Source organism: Cynocephalus volans, chromosome 1, assembly GCF_027409185.1.
Source record: "Cynocephalus volans isolate mCynVol1 chromosome 1, mCynVol1.pri, whole genome shotgun sequence".
Taxonomy (NCBI): domain Eukaryota; kingdom Metazoa; phylum Chordata; class Mammalia; order Dermoptera; family Cynocephalidae; genus Cynocephalus; species Cynocephalus volans.
In genome coordinates this window covers 256,010,550-256,032,936 of record NC_084460.1, presented here as the reverse complement: position 1 = coordinate 256,032,936, position 22,387 = coordinate 256,010,550, and the positions used below count along the sequence as shown (strand labels likewise).

At 35.5% G+C, this 22,387-nt stretch overlaps 1 protein-coding gene across 1 annotated transcript in view; it reads right to left on the bottom strand.

Moving 5' to 3' along the window:
* The window catches only part of ANKAR (ankyrin and armadillo repeat containing), a 62,325-nt gene that overhangs the window by 38,451 nt on the left and 1,487 nt on the right, over positions 1 to 22,387 (bottom strand). The window contains exons 2-7 of the mRNA XM_063088516.1: positions 21,527 to 22,162; positions 18,293 to 18,730; positions 16,126 to 16,289; positions 15,369 to 15,472; positions 10,293 to 10,473; positions 9,010 to 9,229 (exon numbers count right to left, since the gene is read on the bottom strand). Of these exons, the coding sequence (XP_062944586.1) occupies positions 9,010 to 9,229; positions 10,293 to 10,473; positions 15,369 to 15,472; positions 16,126 to 16,289; positions 18,293 to 18,730; positions 21,527 to 22,127 (1,708 nt within the window). The 5' untranslated portion in view covers positions 22,128 to 22,162. The remainder of the gene's footprint in view (positions 1 to 9,009; positions 9,230 to 10,292; positions 10,474 to 15,368; positions 15,473 to 16,125; positions 16,290 to 18,292; positions 18,731 to 21,526; positions 22,163 to 22,387) is intronic.

Below are 22,387 nucleotides of genomic sequence, written 5' to 3'. Positions count from 1 at the left end.
AAGTTTTTGTTTTTCTTAATTGAGCTAACAGATAATGGTTTGTTCAAAATAATAACAACAACAAAGGATTTAAATAGATATAGATATATGCTTATGTATGATTATGCATAAGTGAAATAAATGACATCAATGATACAAGGGACGGGAGGAAAGAACTAGAAATATTCTGTTATTATAATGTGTACTTGCACTATATGTGAAGTAATATTTAAAGTAACCTTGGATTAATTGTATATGGATATTGTAAACTCTAGAGAAATCATTTTAAAAAGTAAAAAACAGAAATATAATAGATATGCTAAGAAAGGAGAGAAAACAGAATCATATAAAATGCTCAATTAAAAGCATAAAAAGGCAGGAGCCATGAGTAGCCCCCACTGCCCAGCAGAAAACAGGAGCATGCTGAAAACACCACTTCTGCAACACTGTGGTGGTCCACCACAGCCACTGCTACTGCACGGGTGGCTTGACGCTACAGTAGCAGCCACTGTTACTGTGCAGGCAGCCCACCTCCCATTTGACTGCATTGACAAAAGGAGAGTCACCAGTGGAGATTGGAAAAAGAAGTCTCTCTCCTTAAAGCTCACTCCAGAGTAATAGAGGAAGCAACTGCTGTAACAGATGACAAAACATCAACATAAAGATACCAGAAATATGTAAACCAAAAAAAAAACCTCCTTAATGGGGAAAAGCTAAAAACTTTTCCTTTAAGAACAGGAACAAGACAAAGACGCCTACTCTCCCCACTGCTATTTAACATAGCATTGCAAGCATTAGCCACAGCAATCAGGCAAGAGAAAGAAATAAAGGGCATCCACACAGGTAAAAACAAAGTCAAACTCTTCCTGTTTGAAGATGACATGATCCTATATATAGAAAAATCTAAAGCTACCAAAAAACTCTTAGAGCTGAAAAATGATTTCAGTAAGTTGCAGCATATAAAATCAACATGCAAAAATCAGTAGTGTTTTTATATTCCAATAATGAACTAGCAGAAAAAGAAATCAAGAAAGCAAACCCATTTAAAATAATCTCCAATGAATGAATGAATCAATCAATCAATAAAATACCTAGGAATAAATTTAAGCAAGGAGGTGAAACATCTCTACAATGAGAACTACAGATCACTGCTGAAAGAAATTAAAGAAGATACCAAAAGATGGAAAGACATTCCTTGTTCATGGATTGGAAGAATCAACATAACGAAAATGTCCATACTACCCAAAGTGATCTACAGATTCAATGCAATCCCCATCAAAATACCAGTGACTTTCTTCACAGAAACAGAAAAAACAATGCTAACATTTCATATGGAGCAAAAGACCCCTAATAGCCAAAGCAATCCTAAGCAATAATAATAATTATAATAAAGCTGGAGGCATTATACTTCCTGACTTCAAATTACATTACAAATCTATAGTAAACAAACCAGCATGGTACTGGCATAAAAACAGACACATGGACCAATGGAACAGAATAAAGAACCCAGAAATCAACCCATATGTAAACAGCCAACTGATCTTTGGCAAAGGCACCAAGAACATACAATGGGGAAAGGACAGCCTCTTCAATAAATGGTGCTGGAAAAACTGAATATCCACATGTAGAAGAATAAAACTAGACCTGTACCTCTCACCATATATCAAAATCAATTCAAATTGGATTAAAGACTTAAATATAAGACCTGAAATTACAAAACTCCTAGAAGAAAACACTGGGAAAACACTCCTGGATATAGGACTGGGCAAAGACTTTATGAATAAGACCCCAAAAGCACAGACAACAGAAGAAAAAAAATAAACAAATGGGATTATATCATATTAAAAATCTTTTGCATAGCAAAGGAAACATTCAACATACTGAAAAGAGACAACCTACGGAATGGGAGAAAATATTTTCAAACTATATATTTGACAAGGGATTAATATCCAGAATATACAAGGAACCCAAACAGTTTACCATTAAAATAACAAATAATCCAATTTTAAAATGGGCAAAGGAACTGCATAGACATCTCTCAGAGGAGGACATACAAATGGCCAACAGTTATATGAAAAAATGCTCAACGTTACTAAGCATCAGGGAAATGCATCAAAACCAGTCTGAAATATCATCTCATTCCAGCTAGACTGGCTATTATCAAAAAGACAGAGAATAACAAATGCTGGTGAGGATGTGGAGAAAGGGGAATGCTTCTGCACTGTTGGTAAGACTATAAATTAGGACAATCATTATGGAGAACAGTGTGACGTTTCCTTAAACAACTACAGATAGAACTATGACATGATCCAGCAATCCCACTACTAAATATATACCCAAAAGAATGCAAATCATCATGTTGAAGGGAACCTGTACTCCCATGTTTATTGAAGCTCTATTTAAAATAGCTAGGCTATGGAACTAACCTAAATGTCAATCATTGGATGACTGGATAAGGAAAATGTGAGATACATACACAATGGAATACTACTCAGCCATAAAAAGGAATGAATCTCTGCCATTTGCTGCAACATGGATGAGCTTGGAGAAAATTATGTTGAGTGAAACAAGACAGACACAAAAAGAGAAATCCTGCATATGTCCTCACTTGTAAGTAGAAACTAAACAAAAAAACAAACAAATAAACAAGAAAGAAATAGAGAGAAAGAAAAAAACAACCATCAACATAGTATGTTGAACTTTCAGAAAAAGAGAACAGAACTGTGGTTACTGGAAGTTGAAAAGGGGAGGAGGAGGGAGAGGGAGTTTATGAGAAATTAATGAGAAATTTGTTATTGAACACACAGAATGATTGTGTATTATAATGGTGAATAAGTGAACTATCCTGATTTGACCATCACATATTGTACACAACTATTGATAGTCAACTTTGTACACCACAAATATGTATAATCAATTATACTCTCATAAAAAATAAATATAAGCACATATAGATTACAATTAAAAATAAGGAGAAAGACATGTCATGCCAACTCTAATCAAAAGAAAGCAGGAGCAGCTATATTAATTTCAGACAGAACAGACTTCAGAGCAAGGAAAGTTATCAGGAATAAAGAGGGGCATTACATAACGATAAAGGGTCAGTAGTCCAAGAAGTTATAGCAATCTTCAATGCATATGCACCTAACAACAGGGCATCAAAATATGACAGGCAAAAACTGATAGAACTGCAAGGCGAAATAGATGGATCAACTACTACAGTTAGAGACTTTAACAACCCTATATAAAAAAATGTACAGGCATAGGAGGCAGAAAATCAGTAAGGACATGATTAAACGCAACAGCACATTCCATCACCTGGGTATAACTGACATCTATGGACTACTGCATCCAACAATAGCAGATTACACATTTTTCTCAAGCTCGAATGGAACATTCACCAAGTTAGACCATGTTATCTACCATAAACACATCTTAACAAATTTAAAAGAATGCAGATCATACAATGTCTGCTCTCAAACTACAGTGTAATTAAACTAGAAATCAGTAAACAGAAAGATAGCTGGAAAATCCCTTAAACAACACACATCTAAATACCAGAAGGGTCAAAGAATAAATATCAAGATAAGTTTTATAAATATTTTGAACTAAATGAAAATACAATTTATCAAAATTTGTGGGATACAGCAAAAGTAGTGCTTAGAGGGAAATGGACAGCCATTGAACATTCAATAGAATGTTAATATATTAGGGAAAAAAGCTCTAATATCAATCATCTAAGCTTCCACCTTAGGAAACTAGAAAAAGAAGAGCAAATTAAACCCAAAGTAAGCAGAAAAAAGTAAATAACTAGAGCAGAAGTCAATGAAATTAAAAATAGAAAATCAATAGAGAAAATCAACAAAACTAAAAGTTCGTTCTTTGAAAAGATCAATAAAAGCAATAAATCTCCATCCAGGCTGAGACAAAAAGAGAGAAGACACAAATTACTAATGTCAGAAATGAAAAATGGGAACATTACTATTGATCCCATGGACATCAAAAAGATAATAAAGGAATACTATGAACAACACTATGCCCATAAACTTGATAACCTAGATGACTTAGACTACTCCCTGAAAGATACAATCTGCCAAAACCTACACAAGAAGAAATAGACAATCCAAATAGGTTAATATCTATTTAAGAAATTTGAATCAGTAATTAATAACCTTTTAAAACAGAAAGCACCAGGCCCAGATGGGTTCATTGGTGAATTCTACCAAACATTTAAGGAAGAAATTATACTAATTCTCTACCATCTCTTTTAGAAGACAGAGCAGAGGGAATACTTCCTAATTCTTTCTGTGAGGCTGAGAATTACACGCATACCTAAACCAGACAATGAAATTACAAGAAAAGAAAATTACAGACCAATATCTCTCATGAACATAGATGCAAAAATTCTCAACAAAATAATACCAAATTGAATCCAACAATGCACTAAAAGAATTATGCATCATGATCAAAGGGGATTCATCCCATGTATGCAAGGCTGATTCAGCACTTGAAAGTCAATTAATGTAGTCCATCATGTCAACAGAATAAAGAAGAAAAATCACATGATCATATCAGTAAATGCAAAAAAGCATTTGACAAAATCCAACATTCATGATAAAAATGATCAGCAAATGAGGAAAGGAAGAGAACTTCCTTAACTTGATAAAGAACATCTACAAAAAACCTACATCATACCTAACGGTGTGAAATTCAAAGCTTTCTACTAAGATCAGGAACAAAGCAAGGATGCCTCTCTAACTACTGCTTTTCAATATGGTACGTGAAGTTCTATCCACTACAGTTTAAATCTTTTTGTTCTCTCCAAAAATTTATGTGTGAAAAACTTAATCCCCAATGCAACAGTGTTGGGAGGTGGGGCCTTCTGGGAGATGACTAGGTCATGAGGGCTATGCCCTCACGAATGAATTAATGTGACTCTAAAAAGGGCTGTGGGAGTGGTTTCACTCTCTTGCTTTTCCACCTTCTGCTATGCGAAGATGCAGTAAGAAGGCCCACACAAGATGCCAGCACCTTGGTCTTAGACTTCCAGCCTCTAGAATTATGAGAGAATAAATTTCAGTTCTTTATAAATTACCCAGTTTATGGTATTCAGTTATAGCAGCACAAAACAGAGTAAGACACTATCTAATGCAACAAGACAATGAAAGGAAATAAAAGATACACAGATTTGGAAAGAAGAAATAAAACTGTCTTTGCAGATGACACAATAGTCTATATAGAAAATCCCAAAGAACCAGTAAAATCAAAAAGCAAAAAACCAAACAAACAAAAACCTTCTGACCTCTAAAATTATAAGCAGTAAATATTGTTTCTTTACAAATTATCCAGTTTCAGGTATTTCTGTTATAAACAACAGAAGTGGACTAATACAGCCCCCCAAAATGAAATACTTAGGTACAAATCTTAAAAAAATGTACTAGAGCTATATGAGGAAAACTATAGTACTCTGATGAAAACCATCAAAGAATACCTAAACAAATGGGGAGATATCTCATGTTCATGGATAGAAAGACTCAATATTGTCAAGATGTTTGCTCTTCCTAACTTGATCTATAGATTCAAAACAATTCCAATCAAAATTCCAGCAAGTTATCTTATGCATATCAACAAACTGATTCTAAGCTTTATAACAAGATGCAAAAGATCCAGAATAACCAACTCAATATTGAAGAAAAACAGTGTTGGAGGGCTGACACTACCTGACTTTAAGACTTACAATAAAACTACAGTAGTCAAGATAGTGTAATATTAGTAAAAGAATAAATGAGTAGATCTATGGAATAGAATATAGACCCACATAAATTTAGTCAACTGATCATTGACAAAGGATCAAAGGCAACATAATGGAGCAAAGACAGTCTTTTCAACAAATGGTGCTGGAATAACTGGACATCCACAGGCAAAAAAAAAATGAATGTAGACACAGACCTTACACCCTTCACAAAAATTAAGTCAAAATGGATCACAGACCTAAATGTAAAATCAAAACTATAAAATTCCTAAAAGATAGCATACGAGAAAGTCTAGATGACCTTGGGTTTGGTGATGAATTTTAGGTTCAACACTGAAGGTCTGATCCATGAAAGAAATAATAGATAAGCTGGAATTTATTAAAATTAAAAACTTCTGCTCTATAAGACAGTATCAAGAGAATGAGAAGACAAGCCACAGACTAGGAGAAAATATCTGTGAAAGACTTATCTGATTAAGGACTGCTGTCCAGAATTTACAAAGAACTCTTAAAATACAACAATAAGGAAATGAACAACCCAATTAAAAAATGAGAGAGAATGGGCTGGCCGGTTAGCTCCACTGGTTAGAGCACAGCCTTATAATACCAAGGTCTCAGGTTCAAATCCCAGTGATTACCAAACGCTCCCCTGCATTCAACCACCATGCAATCATTCAACAAATATTTCCTGAAATATGTACTAAGGCCAGGCATTATTCTGTGCACCGGGGAACTGTGGCTAACAAAATAAACCAAATCCGTGTTCTTTATGGAACTTATATTCAAGTGAGGGAGACACAATAAGTAGAAAAATAGTATTATATAAAAGTAGCCATAAGTGATACTTAAGAAAAAGAAAAGACAGAGTGATACTGTAGGAGGTGCGCTATTGTTACTCACCTGTAAATTCCTACAGGCCAGGTGGGCCAGGTAAGCTTCCTTTTCCACCTCACCTCCCTTTACCACCCTGTTTTCTGCCCCAGCAGATTTAGCAACCCCATTTCTCTGGCTTCTTATCAGTATTTGCCAACGGGGAGCCCTGGCAAGGGATTGGAGGAGGAAGGAGAAAGAGGTCAGATTCCCTCTCTGAGGTCATCTCAGGTATGCTGTGTTCCTTGACCAACGGAAGGTGGCTGGCTCTAGTAAGTAATACTTTCCCTTGCCAATTCAGGTCTTTGAAGGTAGTTTCTTTAAAAATACACCCTCCTTGAATCATTTTATATACAGTATAAAGGTATGGCCTTTTAAATACAGATATATAAGGTATAACTTAAATTTTTTTCTATTTTTCTCCATATCCAATACTTAGGTCAAGTCTGTTACCTCAGTCCAGAATGACTCATTCCTCAAATATTGTAGATTGTTACTGCTACTAGTTGGCAGTGTATCTAAACCATAGTAATTGCTTTTTTAAAGGTGCAAAAACCACTTTTGGACCTGAATTTATAAAAGCAGGGCTGAAAGCAAATTATACAGTTTAAAAAAAAAAAAAAAAGCACCTCCCAACCCCCACCCCAGACCATAAGAATATCAATAAATAACCATTGGTAGAAAAAATTTATACTTCAAAATGAATACAAAATAACATTTTGTGACATTCTCATGTGACAGAGCATTTGGGAGATTATATACTACAAGAAAAGTTTTAATATATGCAATAGCCTTTTAAGATGCACCAAATATTTTACTCATGTCTTACCATTTCTTTCTTTTTTCATGTCCATTTTGGAAGACTCTGTTTTAAAAGGGAATACACAAAGAAGTACGATTATTAATGTGTTGCAGTTTCCTAAATTAGTCCAAAAGACTCATATGAATGAGAACAAAATGACTATGTTTAGATATAGATGGCAGGGTTACATCAAACAGTATTAAGCATCGGTCAAGCCATTGGACATGCTGCACGTACTTGACAACACATCAGAGCAGACCCTGAAATTCTGCCTCTCAAGTGGCTGGTCAAACTCACGGTTGGCACTATCTTGCGTTGGTTGAGCAATAATATTGCCAGTAGAGTGATCTGTTTTCCATACTTCAAAATCTACCTGATTCTCAGCAAATGGAAATCCAAGTAGTCAAAGGATGAATGACAGACTTTAATTCACCAAAGATTTTTTTCCACACTGAAAAGGGCTTTAAATACTATATTTTTAAATAATAGGCTACCCATTGCATTTAAATTTGACTGAAATGTGCTTTGCTTTAAATAGGTTCTTTCTGTATTAAATATTTTAATTGAGTAATAGAAGAGTCTTAATAGCAAAACATTTTAATCATACTGACAGAGTACAGGATTTATTAGTAGTCAATAAGATTAAAGCATAACATTTTATGCAGAATTTAACACGGCTTAATTAAGACAGCTGACCTCATTAAAATATAAAATCACCATTTCTATTGCCAATATTGTTGCATTGGCCATTTCTAATAATTTATCTCTATTTCCCTTTTCAGTTATGGAGGACCACAACTTTTACTTTCGACTTTATTGTTTTTTGTACTAGTTAAATTTATTCCAATGATTATAAAAATACGTATGTATATTTAATAATCAGCAAAAATAACTTCTTAATGTTTAAACTAGGTTAGCCTTGAAGGGACTATTAATCCTAAAAATTATCATTATAAAGAAATTTTTTGTAAATACACAATTTTTCTTTCTTTTGGTGGCTGGCCAGTACAGGGATCTGAAACATTGACCTTGGTGTTTTAACACTGAGCTCTAACCAACTGAAGAAATTTTTTGTTATTAAATATAAATTAAGTATATGCAGTATGAGGAAACTATTCCCTGATTGAGAACCCTGCGATAAGGACTGGTTGTTCTACTGAGATCTGGTGGTCATATTCGTCTCTCTTTTCTCTGAATTTCTATAGTACATCAGTACATATTAAGTATGCCAGTGCTTATCAGATGCTATCCTGCATTCATCCATCCATACATTCAGTCAACAAATATTTCCTGTACTACTACAATTGTCAGTCTTTCTTCTGGACATTAGAATACCACAACAAACAAAGTAGACCAAATCCTCCCTTTATACAGCTTATATTCAAGTGAGGGAGACACAACAAACAAAACACTATATAAGCTAGCAATAAGTGATGCTTAGAAAAAATAAAAGGAGCCTTTCTTAGATAAATGAAACAAAAACCTCAACTTTGCTTTAGGTAACAATACCAAATTTTAACCTTGCTCTAAAATCAACATGCATTCTTAATGCTGAATAAGGGGAAATTAAAAGAAAAATATTTTAGGTTTAAAAACTTTATGGTACCTTGGCTGAACATAATAAAGCGTCTCTGGTTGATGTTGAAGTTAGCATTGCACAGTTGACATATAATAGAAACTCTGTTGTGTAGAGCAGCGTGATGGAAAATAGTATAACCTGCTTCATCTGAAACATTGATTGTCGAGCTTGAGGTTTTACGGCTGAATGTATGGAAAACAGCAGATAACCCTCTTTCCACAGCAGACTTCATACCAAATGGGATACTCTACAATTATGAAGAAGGCCAGAATTAGTTTTTCAAAATACATCCAAAGTTTAGCTTAAGGGAAAAAAAGGACATGAAATATATTAACAGAATCACATGATTGCTGCTCAATTATAGTAGAATTTTCACAAGATCCAGGTAGAAAATTTCTCACTGGGCAATGACTAAAGTTGGTAGAGCTATAAAGAAATACTGAGAACCTTAAAAAATATTTTTGGGAAGTTTTCTTCTTTTTTTGACAGGGGTGTGTAGGGAGTTGTAGATCCTTCTTTGCAGATGATTAGAACGAGGTAGACAAATATCTTCCTGAAATACTTAAAAAGCAAAGGAAGATCATTGGGTTCCTTCTCTTAATTAAGAACAACCAAATTTAGAAGTTTAGACACTTGAAATATATTGCTATAGGAACACTGTCTTCTTTGCTCTAGGTCTCAAAATGGCTAGGTAAAAATGCACACGCTATTCTTTTAGACATTCTAACTAATACTTAAAAATTAAACAGGAAAATTGTTAAAGTTTTAAATTTATGGACATTAAAACAAGTAAACGGAAAGTAGATACCAGTCTAATCTTTGAAGTTGGTGACCTTAATTGATCAGTTCCAGAAGCTGTTAGTCAAGGCTTGTTGAAACAGATGGAGAGATTTGTTTCAGGATGTTAGGTTTGCTCCTTAGGTTTAATTCCCAGGACTGAAGCCTGGCTCTGCCATTTACTAATGGTGTTTTTTGGGAAAGATCAAATTTCTCATTTGTATAATAGGAATGATAATAAAACTAGTACTTTAAAAGAGTTTGCTGACTTATAATAGTGCTTGGCATACAAAATAAGCAATCAATAAATATTAGCCATTATTAAGATTAATCACAATTCAGTTCATTAACAGGTTGTTTTGTACTCTGCCAGAAATTCATAATCCAGAATTGTATAGCCTTTCAGTTACTAAAATGTGGAATTTTAATTTCATATTGAAGATTTTATTTAATCTGTTACTTATCCCTAAAATAAAAATTTGTTTGAGACATATACCTTCTTACATTAAATTATGTGGTAGGCACTGAAATACCTTGCATTTCATAGCTTTTTTGAAACCAAATTTTTTCTTAAATTGTTCATGTAATTGAGTATCTGTCAATGGAAGTCTTTTTAATCTCAGATTGTTCACTATTTCATTTATGGCTCCCCACCACTGTGTCTTATATAGTTGATGATAGAAAGTCTCAAGTTCAAAACAGATGACGTAGTAGCTATAAAAAACAAAAGAAAACAGAAAAAAAGACTTTTTCTAACTTTGAAGTGGTGTGCTTTTTTTTTTCTATGCTGGCAAAATTTGATTTTTCTGTAACAATTACATACAAAAACATTGTTTAAATTGTACTCAATTGTAAATTTAATAACCTGGTTATCAACTGTTATTAATCAAGTCTTTATATAACAAGTATCTTCTCCATATTGGCCTTTTGGATTGACTCTGTCCTTCCCACTGCCTAAAAGCCACTGGAAACCCTAACTCTGGCTGAAGGAGTTCTAGGTTTATCTTCTAACCATCTTCTTACCCTCCTCTTACTCTTTTAATCTAATTATGTCTCTATTTGCTTTCTCAAGGGTTTGAGTCTGACCTGGAATGATGCTTTGGGTGATGGCTCCTTGGTTTTACTCACTGCAGCAGTGGGCTAAAGAAACCCCCAACCTACCAGACCCCTGGGACATAGGTGGGCTTGCAACAGCCCTGGGCTCCTGTCACTCTGGAAAGGAAAAATGATAAAATTTTGAGTTATTCTGTTCCCTGGGTTTGCTCATCATCACAGGTAAAGGAAAATGATGGCCTTCTTCCACTCCCCCCACCATGAGGTAACTTTCCTCATGACCAGATTTCAATGGTAAGTACTTCAGTTGCTGATACTGCCTCTGACGATGGGAAGCCTCTTATGTTACCTGGGTTTCTCCTCCAAATGCCACTACTTACTGCTATAAATACAGCATTCTTGATGGTGGCCCCCCACTCCTATGGCTCTTCACTTTGCTACTTAGGGACTATCAGTTTTCCTAAGAGTGCTGAGAAATCTGTTCCATTATGCTAATTTCTTAAGAAGTGAGTTAGTGACTCCATACTAGGGGATCTCCTTGACCATTAGCTAAGGAAGAATTGCTGGGACCCATGGGTCAGTTACAGGAAGGTCTTAGGGAAACATACTGTTACGAAATTGTCAGGAGCTAATACTCTTTTTCTTGACCTTTACTTCAACCCCTCAACCAGTTGTCTGAATGGAATAGACCTCAGTGCACGGATAAAGTTATGTTTGAGGACCTGTTCACATTTATTTGAGTGCGTTATTCTTCCTATCTACAACCCTCTCCCCCACCATAAGGAAACCAGACCACAAGAATATAAACTAAAGGCTGTCTTCACCCACACCTCGCAGGTATATTGCCAGACCAGGTGGTGGGGCTTGTCACTTGTCCCTAGTTCCCAACTTGTGCAGATGCCACCTTCATCAATGGAGACTTGCCTAGGTTAATAGACTCCAGCCTCCAAAATCAAGGAGCATGTATTCCAGATACTACTTACATTTGATGGCTTTGGATAGTCTTCAAATCACAGTAGTGATAGGCTCTAGGACCTTACGGAGTTGTGTGGATCAGACCTGGATGCTTGATTGCACTGGATGACTAAACTGAATTTTTAGAAGAACACAGCTCATCGTCTTTTGGTATCATACATACAGATAAGAGTGTGTACCTCAAGTCCCAAAAGACTTCCTCCATAGATCTAGGCATGGAGAATCATATTGAGAATGACCTTTGGTCTGTGACTGGCCCAGCTCTACTTCATCCTGCTCCAAGAGAATCGCAGTTCCAGCAACCTCTTTCTTTGCATGTATTTCTCCAGGGAGCTGACTCTGGCTGTGACTGCTATGGGAACAAGAGCTGCTGACTACCTTTGGGGCCCTGATGCACTCGTAGACCACTGCTCAAGCAATGAAAGAGACTTATAAATTCAACAAACACCAACAGAAGGTGGGCTGTTTTCTTCTAGAAATTTAGTCATCCAATACAAATCAAGCATCCAGAATCTACAGGGGTTGTCCTACCCTGGAAACTGGAGAAGCAAGAGATGGTGAAGATTGCTGTATCCTGTGAGAGTCTCTGACCAAAGAATTTTATAACTCAACTCTCAGGGTTGATGTACAGCCCTGCACAGTAAGCCAAAACTGGCTCACGCAGAGATGATCACTGGAAACGTAGAAAGCCCAGATGATCTGCACTATGAGGATAATGGATGTATATTTCAGCCAGGGAGCTCTCATCCAAGTACTGCATAGTGACATACTAGTGTTCCTATTCAAACCCTTAAACATGGTCATCAGCAGGGACTCTAGGGGAGCCTCACTTTTAACATTTTTTTTTTTTTTTTGGCAGCTGGCCAGTATGGGGATCTGAACCCTTGGTGTTACAAGGCTATGCTCTAACCAACTGAGCTAACCGGCCAGCTCCTGAGCCTCAATTTTAAAATAACTCCTTCCACATTCTTCTACCTGGGAATCTGCACCTAGCTTAGGGACTGTGGTGAGGAGTTTCTAATATCACACTTTATTGACACACGTGTCACATTAACTTATCACATTAAGTTGATTTTTGACCTGCCTCCCAACATCCACAACAGTATCATGATGCTGGTATGTTGTCGCCAAAATAGGACATTTTAGTACCAGTTTCAATTCACCTATTTGCCCCAGTAATTGCCATCTTAATAAATCATGAGTTCTTCCACTTTTAAGGGCTCCCAAATCACTGGGTATCTGACTGTGGACTCTTTTTTTTTGATTATGGTATGGTGGGAAACCCAACTTGAGCCTAAAATGAATCTATGATTTAGATGTTTCTGGGCATGACTGGAGGGCCAGTGACAGGTTTTATTTTCAGGAGTTTCCTAGGAAATAAATCATTCTGAGGAAAGAGAACATTAAGATATATAAGCTTGGTCCAATAACAATGCCCCTAAAATCAAAGAAGAGGGGAGAGTTTGAGATGGTATATTTTCAATCATTTAGATTATTCTCTAGTACAGCACCAACACAGAATTATCCCCACATCATAGAAAAGAACTGTAAGCAAAATGACTGAAAGAGCTGCTTTTGTACCAAATTATTGGCGTTTCAAGGCAGTACTGCTTTGGAACCAATAACACTGGGAAAGGAATTCTCCTTGTCATTGGATTGGCTTCAATGTGTCTCACAGTTGATGCATGCTACTTATCAGGCATTAGAAGGAGCCAGCCCCAGAGGTGACACTAGCTCCACAACCAGGAGTAGCACGTCAGGGACAGCAATGGTATTAGTGTTGAGTTGCCTCAATGGGGTTCATTGGACTCTGGGTGCCCAGCAGTGGATCATGACAGGGAGCCCGGGCAGGAAAGGAGGAAACTGAACATATCTCATGGTAATGGAGAGTGATGATCTATTAGCACACAAGATTCCCGGAATAATTGTGTGGGGGTTGAGTTTTATAGGGGATTGAAAGCTCTTTAGTAATTGGTACAGGAGACAGGAAAATACTGATTATTACTCTGCTTATGGTTTTTACTTTTACCCCATGCTGGCTGAAAAACAAGTCTATGTCAGTTTAAAAAAACCTGCAAATTCATGTCTACCTACCTACCGCTCACCAACACTGATGACCAAATGCTGTGCACTGGTAATAACCTAGAGAAACAATTTCACTATGACATCCCATTGCAACATGACTGGATGTCTTACAGTGCAATGGCAGTGTGTTTACACCAACCACATTCCTTCACCCACAACAACCTCTCACCAAGTACAGCTTTTATCCCAGCTGCTTCCCTATATTCCTAGGATCACTGGTGCCCCAGAGGCCTAATAGGACCTGGAGAACAAAGGTTTATTCAGAGTTGTGTCCAGGACACTATTTAGCTTGGCAAGCATTGTACATGGTGTGTGTCAACAGGTGCCAGGTCTCCAGGGAGATGCTCACCACCTGTCCATCCAGAGGTGTGAGATCTACCATTTGGTTTTCTTCAGAAGCATGAATGTCATTAGCCACATGGTCTCTAACTTCAGCTCTAGCACTCTATGTGCATCCAGACAGTATTCAATAGAAAAATCCACCTTTTATCCTTTGTCTTGCTAACCCCTCTGTCTTATTTCTCTTCTTCTCCTCACTGCTATGCATCTTGAAAAATTTATAAATCTTAAAATTAAAAAAAAAATTATAATCTTTATCTTTACTTATTTACATGTCATTAGCTCTCCCCAACTTTACCCTTCAACTCACTGCAAATAGCTTCCTTTAACCACAACTCCAGTAAAATTCTCTTATCGAATCATAGCCAGATTGGGAGAGCTCTTCTCAGTTTTAAATTGACTTGGCCTTTTTTTCTCTATTGCATTTGTTGCTTTTAACTACATCCATATTCTTAAAATTCTTCCAATTGGGCTTCCATGCTATCACACTGTCTTGGTCCTCCTCCACCTGTATCATTTTCTCTGTCTCCATTGCTTTCTCTCATTTGCCTCTTTCTATCCCCATTAAACGTAACTATAGTCCAGAGTTGCAGACTTGGTCTTATCCTCTCAACTACTTCCATTTCTTAAAAACAAACAAATAAGCAAAACCTTTCTATATGTTTCCTCTGAGCTCTATTTTCCATATTTTCAAATTTCAGTGTCCAAGATGTGAAAATTCAAGAACACAGCACATAAAAGACGCTAGAAATATTGGGAGAAACATACTGCCTCCCCAAAATGACAGGCATAAGCAGACCTGGTAAAAGAGAATTTTAAATCATAGTCCTCATGGAAATGATGTGTGCTGAGTCCACAGCTTTCAGTTGACCTCCAGGATTTGATCCTCATCTCTATCCCTACTCAACTACTGTGTTAATTCTAAGAACTAATTACAAGCTGTAATGATTACTATACAGAATGCATCAAAGTGCATGAAGTAATAACTATAACATTTAATACTTGGTTGAGTCAGTCTATCATTCATGTGGGTTATTATTGTTCTAGTATCTCCATCCTAAGGTTTTAAGTTCGTCTTTGCATTCTGACACTTTCCTTTTCTCTGCCAACTTTCAACAAATTGTGGCTAGTGTGAATAATTACTGAAAGTTCCTTACCTTTTTCCATGAAATTCCATGACTGGTATTGAGTAATATTCTTTGTATCCTGAATCTTCTACAAATGTATTAGCAGCACAGTCCTGTATTTTTTCTAAATTGTTCTAAAATATGAGATATGTTACTAAAAAAATATTTTTAAACAAATCTAAACAATTATGACTTCTTTATATGCAATTTCATAGATGTAAATGACAAATTTTAAACATAATATCTCAGAAGACTCTGATAGTAACTACATGTATCCAATCCTACTTTGAGAATGAGGGAAAAAATACAAAAGGAAAAATATATAGAGAGAGAAAGTAGAAAAGCAATGAAAATTGAAATGTATGTATATACTAAATTCCAGATGGAGAATTACTGTTCCCAAACCCTAAAGGATCTCTGTTCTAATACTAATCTTTGAGGAAAATTAAAGAATATGTAATGAGTGTTCAGGGATTTCTACTGCACTCTTTGGTTAACAATTCTAGAGCAAAAATGGTCCATTAGAAGTTTGTAAGTTCTGTGAGGATGATAGCTGTACCTAGCTTATGTATCATTTTCTCTCTGACATTCAACACAGTACCTTACACATGGTTGCATGGGATGTCATGTACGTTAAAATAATGTATGAAAAAAATTAGCAAGTGGTAAGAATAATCATTTTGAGAGCTGCCTAGTGCCTGTACCAACAGAGGCTCTTTCTGGTTGGAGAAAAGGATAAAAGAGTTGTGAAATGACAAACCATCTCAAGAATCATAATAATGTAAACCTTAAAATCTTCCAAAGCATTCTCAACTGAAGGGGTGCTGATATCAAATTCAATTCCTCCATGAACATGAAAATATTGATTCTCTTTGTAGTGAAAATTCTGGCATTTAAAATCTCGTCCATAAATAAATGGAGGCAATTCTCGTTCAGTCTTGACCTTGTCATCTCCAAAAATGAAAACAAACTTTATTTAAAAAGTGAACAATACATAAACAATCACATTTTGGGGATCTAACTTTTCATCCATGTAAGCAAAGTAAAAAAAAAAAAAAAAAGAAAACAAAGAGAAAATTCCACGTGAAATTAAAATCTTGGCAATTACAATTCTATAAAATTATTCTCAGTGTATGTATTTTGAAAAATAAAAATATATTTATATAATACATTTGAGCATTTTCTATAGTTTCATTGTACTTTTCATTTCAAAAGTATAGTCAAAACATTATCCAATTTATTGATTTCTGTGGGTGAGCTCAAGACAAATATTTTACTCCCAATTATCAGAAAAGACTTGGAACTCTGTGCCGTAGAGAATCTTTGGTTAAATAAACAAAACTTACCAGAGCTAGTTTAGTTAAAAAGAGACACTGTAAAGAAATAGGTGGGTACTTCTCACATGACAAAAATAACCAGCCAATATTTGTAGAAAGTAATGAAACCACATATATAACATATAAAAAATAATTTTCTAAAATTCTAGCAAGGATTACGTTTTTTCAATATTTTGACTGGTTAGTAGAATATAGTTTCCTCAGTATCATGTACATAATGTGTTTTGAGAAATGTAAAAGGTACAGAAAAGTACAAAGCATAATGTAACACTCTAATCGCATCAAGTAGAATTAACTATGAACATTTAGTTATGTTTGCTACCAATAATTTAAGTAATAAAACATTACAAATATAGCTAACATTCTCTTTAAGCAAGGCTCTCCTAGTTCCATACATGCTTCACCCCACTCAAGGAATAGGCATTGTCATGATTCCATTATTAAACAGTTCACAGATATGGGTAATCTTCATCATCTGGATTTTCATGATACAAATTTTTCTAAATGGTTTGCAAAATTTTTACTGAAAACTTGTCATCTGAGTAGAAAGCCCATTATAATAAGCCTACATGCTTGGAAAACAATGAAAACATATAAGTTGAATGCTAATAGGTTGAACAGTTTGCTTTGAAGTCCTATCAAATTCCATGTAAGTAGTGTGCTATTTTAGCTCACTATTCTCTTACATTGCTCTATGGATTTACTGCAGTGCCATTACTACCCTCATCAAATTACTAAATGCTATGAGTTGAATGTGTGCCCCAAAAGTTCATTTATTCGAAGTTTGACCCCAACTGTAACAGTGTTACAGGGTGGGCTTTTAAAAGGTGATTGGATCCTGAGAACTATTCCCTCATGAATGGATTAATCCATTCATGGAGTAATGGGTTGATGATTTAATGGGTTATGAAGGTGTGGTTTTGATGGCTTTATAAGGAGAGCAAGTGAGTAGGTTAGCTCTCTCGCTCATGCCATTCTCGCCATGTGATATTCTGCATTGCCACAGGACCCTGTAGAGAATTCCCACCAAGAAGATCCTCACCAGATGTGCCCCCTGGACCACGTACTTCCCAGCCTCTGAAACTGTAAAAAATAAATTTCATTCCTTTATAAACCACCTAGTTTCAGGTATTCTCTTACAAGCGACAGAAAATGGACTAATACACTACAGTTTAATATATTTGAATCTCTTCTTTAGAAATGCAAGACCATTCATAACCCTTTGCTGTTCCATATTCATTTTAGAATCAATTTGTAAACTTTAATGAAAAACACAATAGGGATTTTGGATAGAAGTGTATTGAAGTTATAATTTGGAAAAGATATGATCTATTCACAGTCTTGTCCTAGCATTAACATGGCATATTTCCCTATTTATTCAGAACTTGTTTTAAGTCTTTCACTATCCCTTATGATTGGTATAAATATATGCAAAGTGCCGTGTACATATGCCAAGTGTTTTTAATTACACTGGAGGCATTAAATTTTGTTTTCTCTTTCTAATAGGTTACAGCTAGGCTACATGCCTAGATCTACATATTAGAAACAAAACTTAATTTAAATATACAATTTAATATATATTTACATTTTATATTTAATTTTTGGTGGTAACCTTACCTGAAAAAGGCTGAAGCAGACTACTTAAATATGGGACTTTCATTTTCTTTTTTAAACTCAGTAAAAATGGAATCAGAAAACATATTAACTTTAGGTACCCTATCCCTCTTCTGATTTCTTTTTTCTTTTCAAAGTGTTTTTGAATAATCTTTTTATGAAGATATAATCTTTGCTGCAGTCTCTGGTAGGTACAAATGTCAAGACAATCCTGATTACATTTTATAGCGTTAGTAAGCCAATAGGCTGTTTCGAATATAAAGACATTTTCATACTGTTGAACTTGTGTGGTACTGAATGTCAACTTTAGCATAATACTTTCAGCATATTTCATAAAAACAGCTTTTTCTTCAGGGCTATTGGGCTCATATGTTGGATCTTCATTCATGTCTTCATCATAGATTCCATCAAAGTCTGGATCCTTTGTAATATCAATCAACCCTTCACAGTAAAAAAGAAAAATTTTTATATAGTGAAAACTTCATAGTATACTTGGCTTCTGGATAAATTTAGCAGACTGAACATAGTGTTTCATCTTGAAATCCTGCTAACATGACAGTGAAGGAATGAGATGCCAATAAAATTGTATAAGATGAAAAGCAGATAGATGAGTAGGTTACTAAGCAGAGTAAAGAAAGATGGAATCTTGTGGAATTAAAAAGAATAGGTTCCATTTTCTTTGGAGGAAAGAAACACAATAACATTAAGTCCCATCTTTAAGGAAAATATGGAAGAACAACAAGAAAATGTGACCTCTTTTTAAGCAGGAAATCATCATCTCACTTGGGCCAAAGTGTAATTTGCTTTTTCAGGCTCAATGTTATAAATTTCTTCTTTTTGCGGATAAGAGAAGCTAGATATGCAATAAAGAAAGAAATTGCTGGCTAACCAATCATGATGAAGCAAAAATTAAAACTTGATTTTATTTATTTATTTTAAAACTTGATTTTATTCTATTAAGAAATGACAAGTTTCCTATGCTGCATTTTCTTGCTATTTATGATGAAATTAAGGACTTTGTTATTGTCACACTGTCTTTTTAAGATAGTTACACCTTCAATATTATCCTTAATCTAGGTTGGAGAAAACTGGTTGGAATCATAAAATATGACTTTAGAGAAAATGTGGAGTTTGTTTGTAATGTTGGGGTGCAGAAAGCTGTTACCCCAAAATATAGTACTTTGACATCCTAAAATAAAGCAGCAGCCTCAAGGTCTCTCTGACCCCTCCTCTCCTCTCAATCCTCTGCCATTCTACAAAGGCACAGGATGAAGCTGTTCCCTTACCTGCCTAATGTCCAGACCTGCCAAAGAAGACAAACCTCTGGTCCTGTCCCTGAGTTTTCATTAACTTAACTCATATCACAGGAAGAAAGACTGAAGTCTGTCAACATACCCGGACTAACTTTTGTAATAGACCACTGACTTCTATTTTGGTCCCATTCGATATTTTAGAAAAATCATTTACCAGTCATTGTCTGCTCTATGGGTCAAATAGACTTTGTCCCAGGCCATTGTGTGTTCTCCAGGCCCATTGCATCTGCCTAAAAATCGTTTACTTGTACACCCCTATTTTCCCTTTCCATATCGAGATGGTATATAAGTTCTGTACCCCAATGGAAAATTGGGAAATTACTCTCTGTGATCCCCCATGCATTTCCCCTTCCCAGCATGTTAAAATAATAAAACTCGTTATGACTTTTCTCCATATTAGTCTCTGTTTATTAATTTTACAAAAAAAACCTTCACAGGGTTAAAGGGGAAGTTTTCCCTTAGCCCCTTTAGAGTAACATATGTGCTTTAATTGTAAATGATACATCAATGTACCCCAATGTCCTCTTTTTTCTTCCTCAAGTCTATAAAAAAGCCAGAATTGGGATTTTTAAATGGCCAATATTATTCATTTTCCTTTTGCAAAAAAGTTAGCAAGACAAATCATAAAGAGATTATAAAAAAATTAAAGGGACTTGGACAGCTCAGAAAAATCTAAATAGCCACAGGATTGTTGATACCACTAAACATTTGTGGCTTGGGGTGGGGGGTAGCCAATATGCAGCAAATCAGTTCTCACAACAGAACCAAAGGAAAGCTTAGAAATTGGAAGCATCAAGTGCAGCCTGGGAAGGACAGGTTGTGGTGTGGTGTAAGAACAAAAAAAGAGAAAAAGGAGAATTGGTTTAAAGTCTAATTAAGGTGTAGTTTGACCCTAGATGTCTTCCCCAGATAGCACAGCCCTTCCCCTCTCCTCACTAAAAGGATTGCAAAGCACAGCTGAGGGCCAGGAGGAGCAGTTGTGCTGAAAACAGGGGTTAAATTAGAGTCTGAGTGCTGAAGAGGGAGATCCACAGACTCTTCTCCTTTGGCCATAGATTCAGTTGCTCTCCCTCCAAGCAGGAGACTGGAGGAAACAGACGTACAGATAGAACATTGGGGGACAGGCTCCCCACTAAAGTGTTGGGGTTTCTTCCTGATCACCCTACAGTGCAATCTACCAGTCAGCAAGCAGATGGCACAGGTATCTGGGGCACACATTTCCCATTTCACGCCTCTTTCTACTTGACCTGCTGCAAAGGAACCAAGGAACATTTAAAAAAAAAAAAAAGTTTTGATAAAAAATTTATATATGCTGAAGGGGATGCATCAGGATTTAGTAGCATCTATTGTTTATACTCAGGCTTTAGAGAAGTACAGCCCTGAGGAGAGAGGGATTTCAAAATTAGGTGAACTAAGAACACTGTAAAACCTAATGCTACTAAAATACCGAGACCTAGATCACTGATGCACATTGATTCTTAACTTGGATTCTTACATCATTCGTTTTTTGAAGTTTATTTAAAAACAATGTGGAAGGCTAACCAAAATGGTAATTACTTTGTTTTCAAGTTTAGAGATTTTCTCATTGTACTCCAATTCTACTCTTGGCTCTATTACTGATTTCAGGCCCTGTAAGACAAAAAGTATAAGCTCAAGACTCTCTGTCAGGTGGTTTGGAATCTGATCCATTCTGCTCTGCAGAAATTAGAGATGAAGATAAAAGAGGCAAGATGTTTGACTTAAAACATAATTTTTGGTGGAATTTTAAAAATTAAAGATTTTATTGAAAACATTCTGTGGAGTTTGAAAGTCTCCTTTAAGAAATGATTGGCTATATTTAGAAATTTATATCAAGAAATGATGGCAATATAAAACTGAGCTACAGATAAACTGAAAATAATTAAAAAGTGTTAAATTGTCTTACCTGCTGAACAAAACTCTGCAAAAATATCTCTATTTGTTTGAGGCTTTCCATCTGGATCAACATCCATGATGCTACGCCACAATTCAGAGAACCTGGTTCGTTTTTCTTTGGGCATGTATATTCCATGCCATAGTGCTTTTAGCATGTAGTCAATATTAATCAGAATTTGCCCAATTCTGGTATCATAATAAGCTGGAGGTAACTGACAAGATGAACTCTGATCATAATTAGCTTCTAAACTGATAGAAGGGATTTGATTTAAACAATAAATTCCAATCGCCAACTCCCTTATGATCTGATGGACTTCTCTATAGTCTAAGAGAGCAGTAGGGTCCACGGGAGTCAGTAAGATCGCAGTGGAGAAGCGTACATTGTTTATTTGACTCATAATTCCACACGGAACATCTAGTTGAGAGTGAATATCCTCTTTGGTAGACAACCAGCTAACTAGTGCAGTAGTTAGTAACTCTTGTACTTCACTCCGATCATATTTTTCAAAAAAAGCTGAAGCATTTCTCTGTACTCCTAAATTTTCCAGATAGGTTTCTTCATCTTGAACTTGATCAAATCTAGGTAATCCTTTTTTGGACAATCTTAACATTTCTAATTAAATCTAGTGTGTGCTTTTTGAAGTTTCTGCAATGAATAAAAAGGAAAAGATAAGTAATAAAATTTGCTATAGCAAGGAAGCTGGATTCCTCTGGAAATAAATGTGTACCTTTCATCTTCATAACATTAATTTTTTTTTATGGACAACCACTACATTGTTCAATTTTAAACTAATTGTAGCAAAAGAAAGCTGAAATTTGAATTAAAATAATTAAAATTGTAAAATCTTTAACAGTAATCATGTTTTGCTTT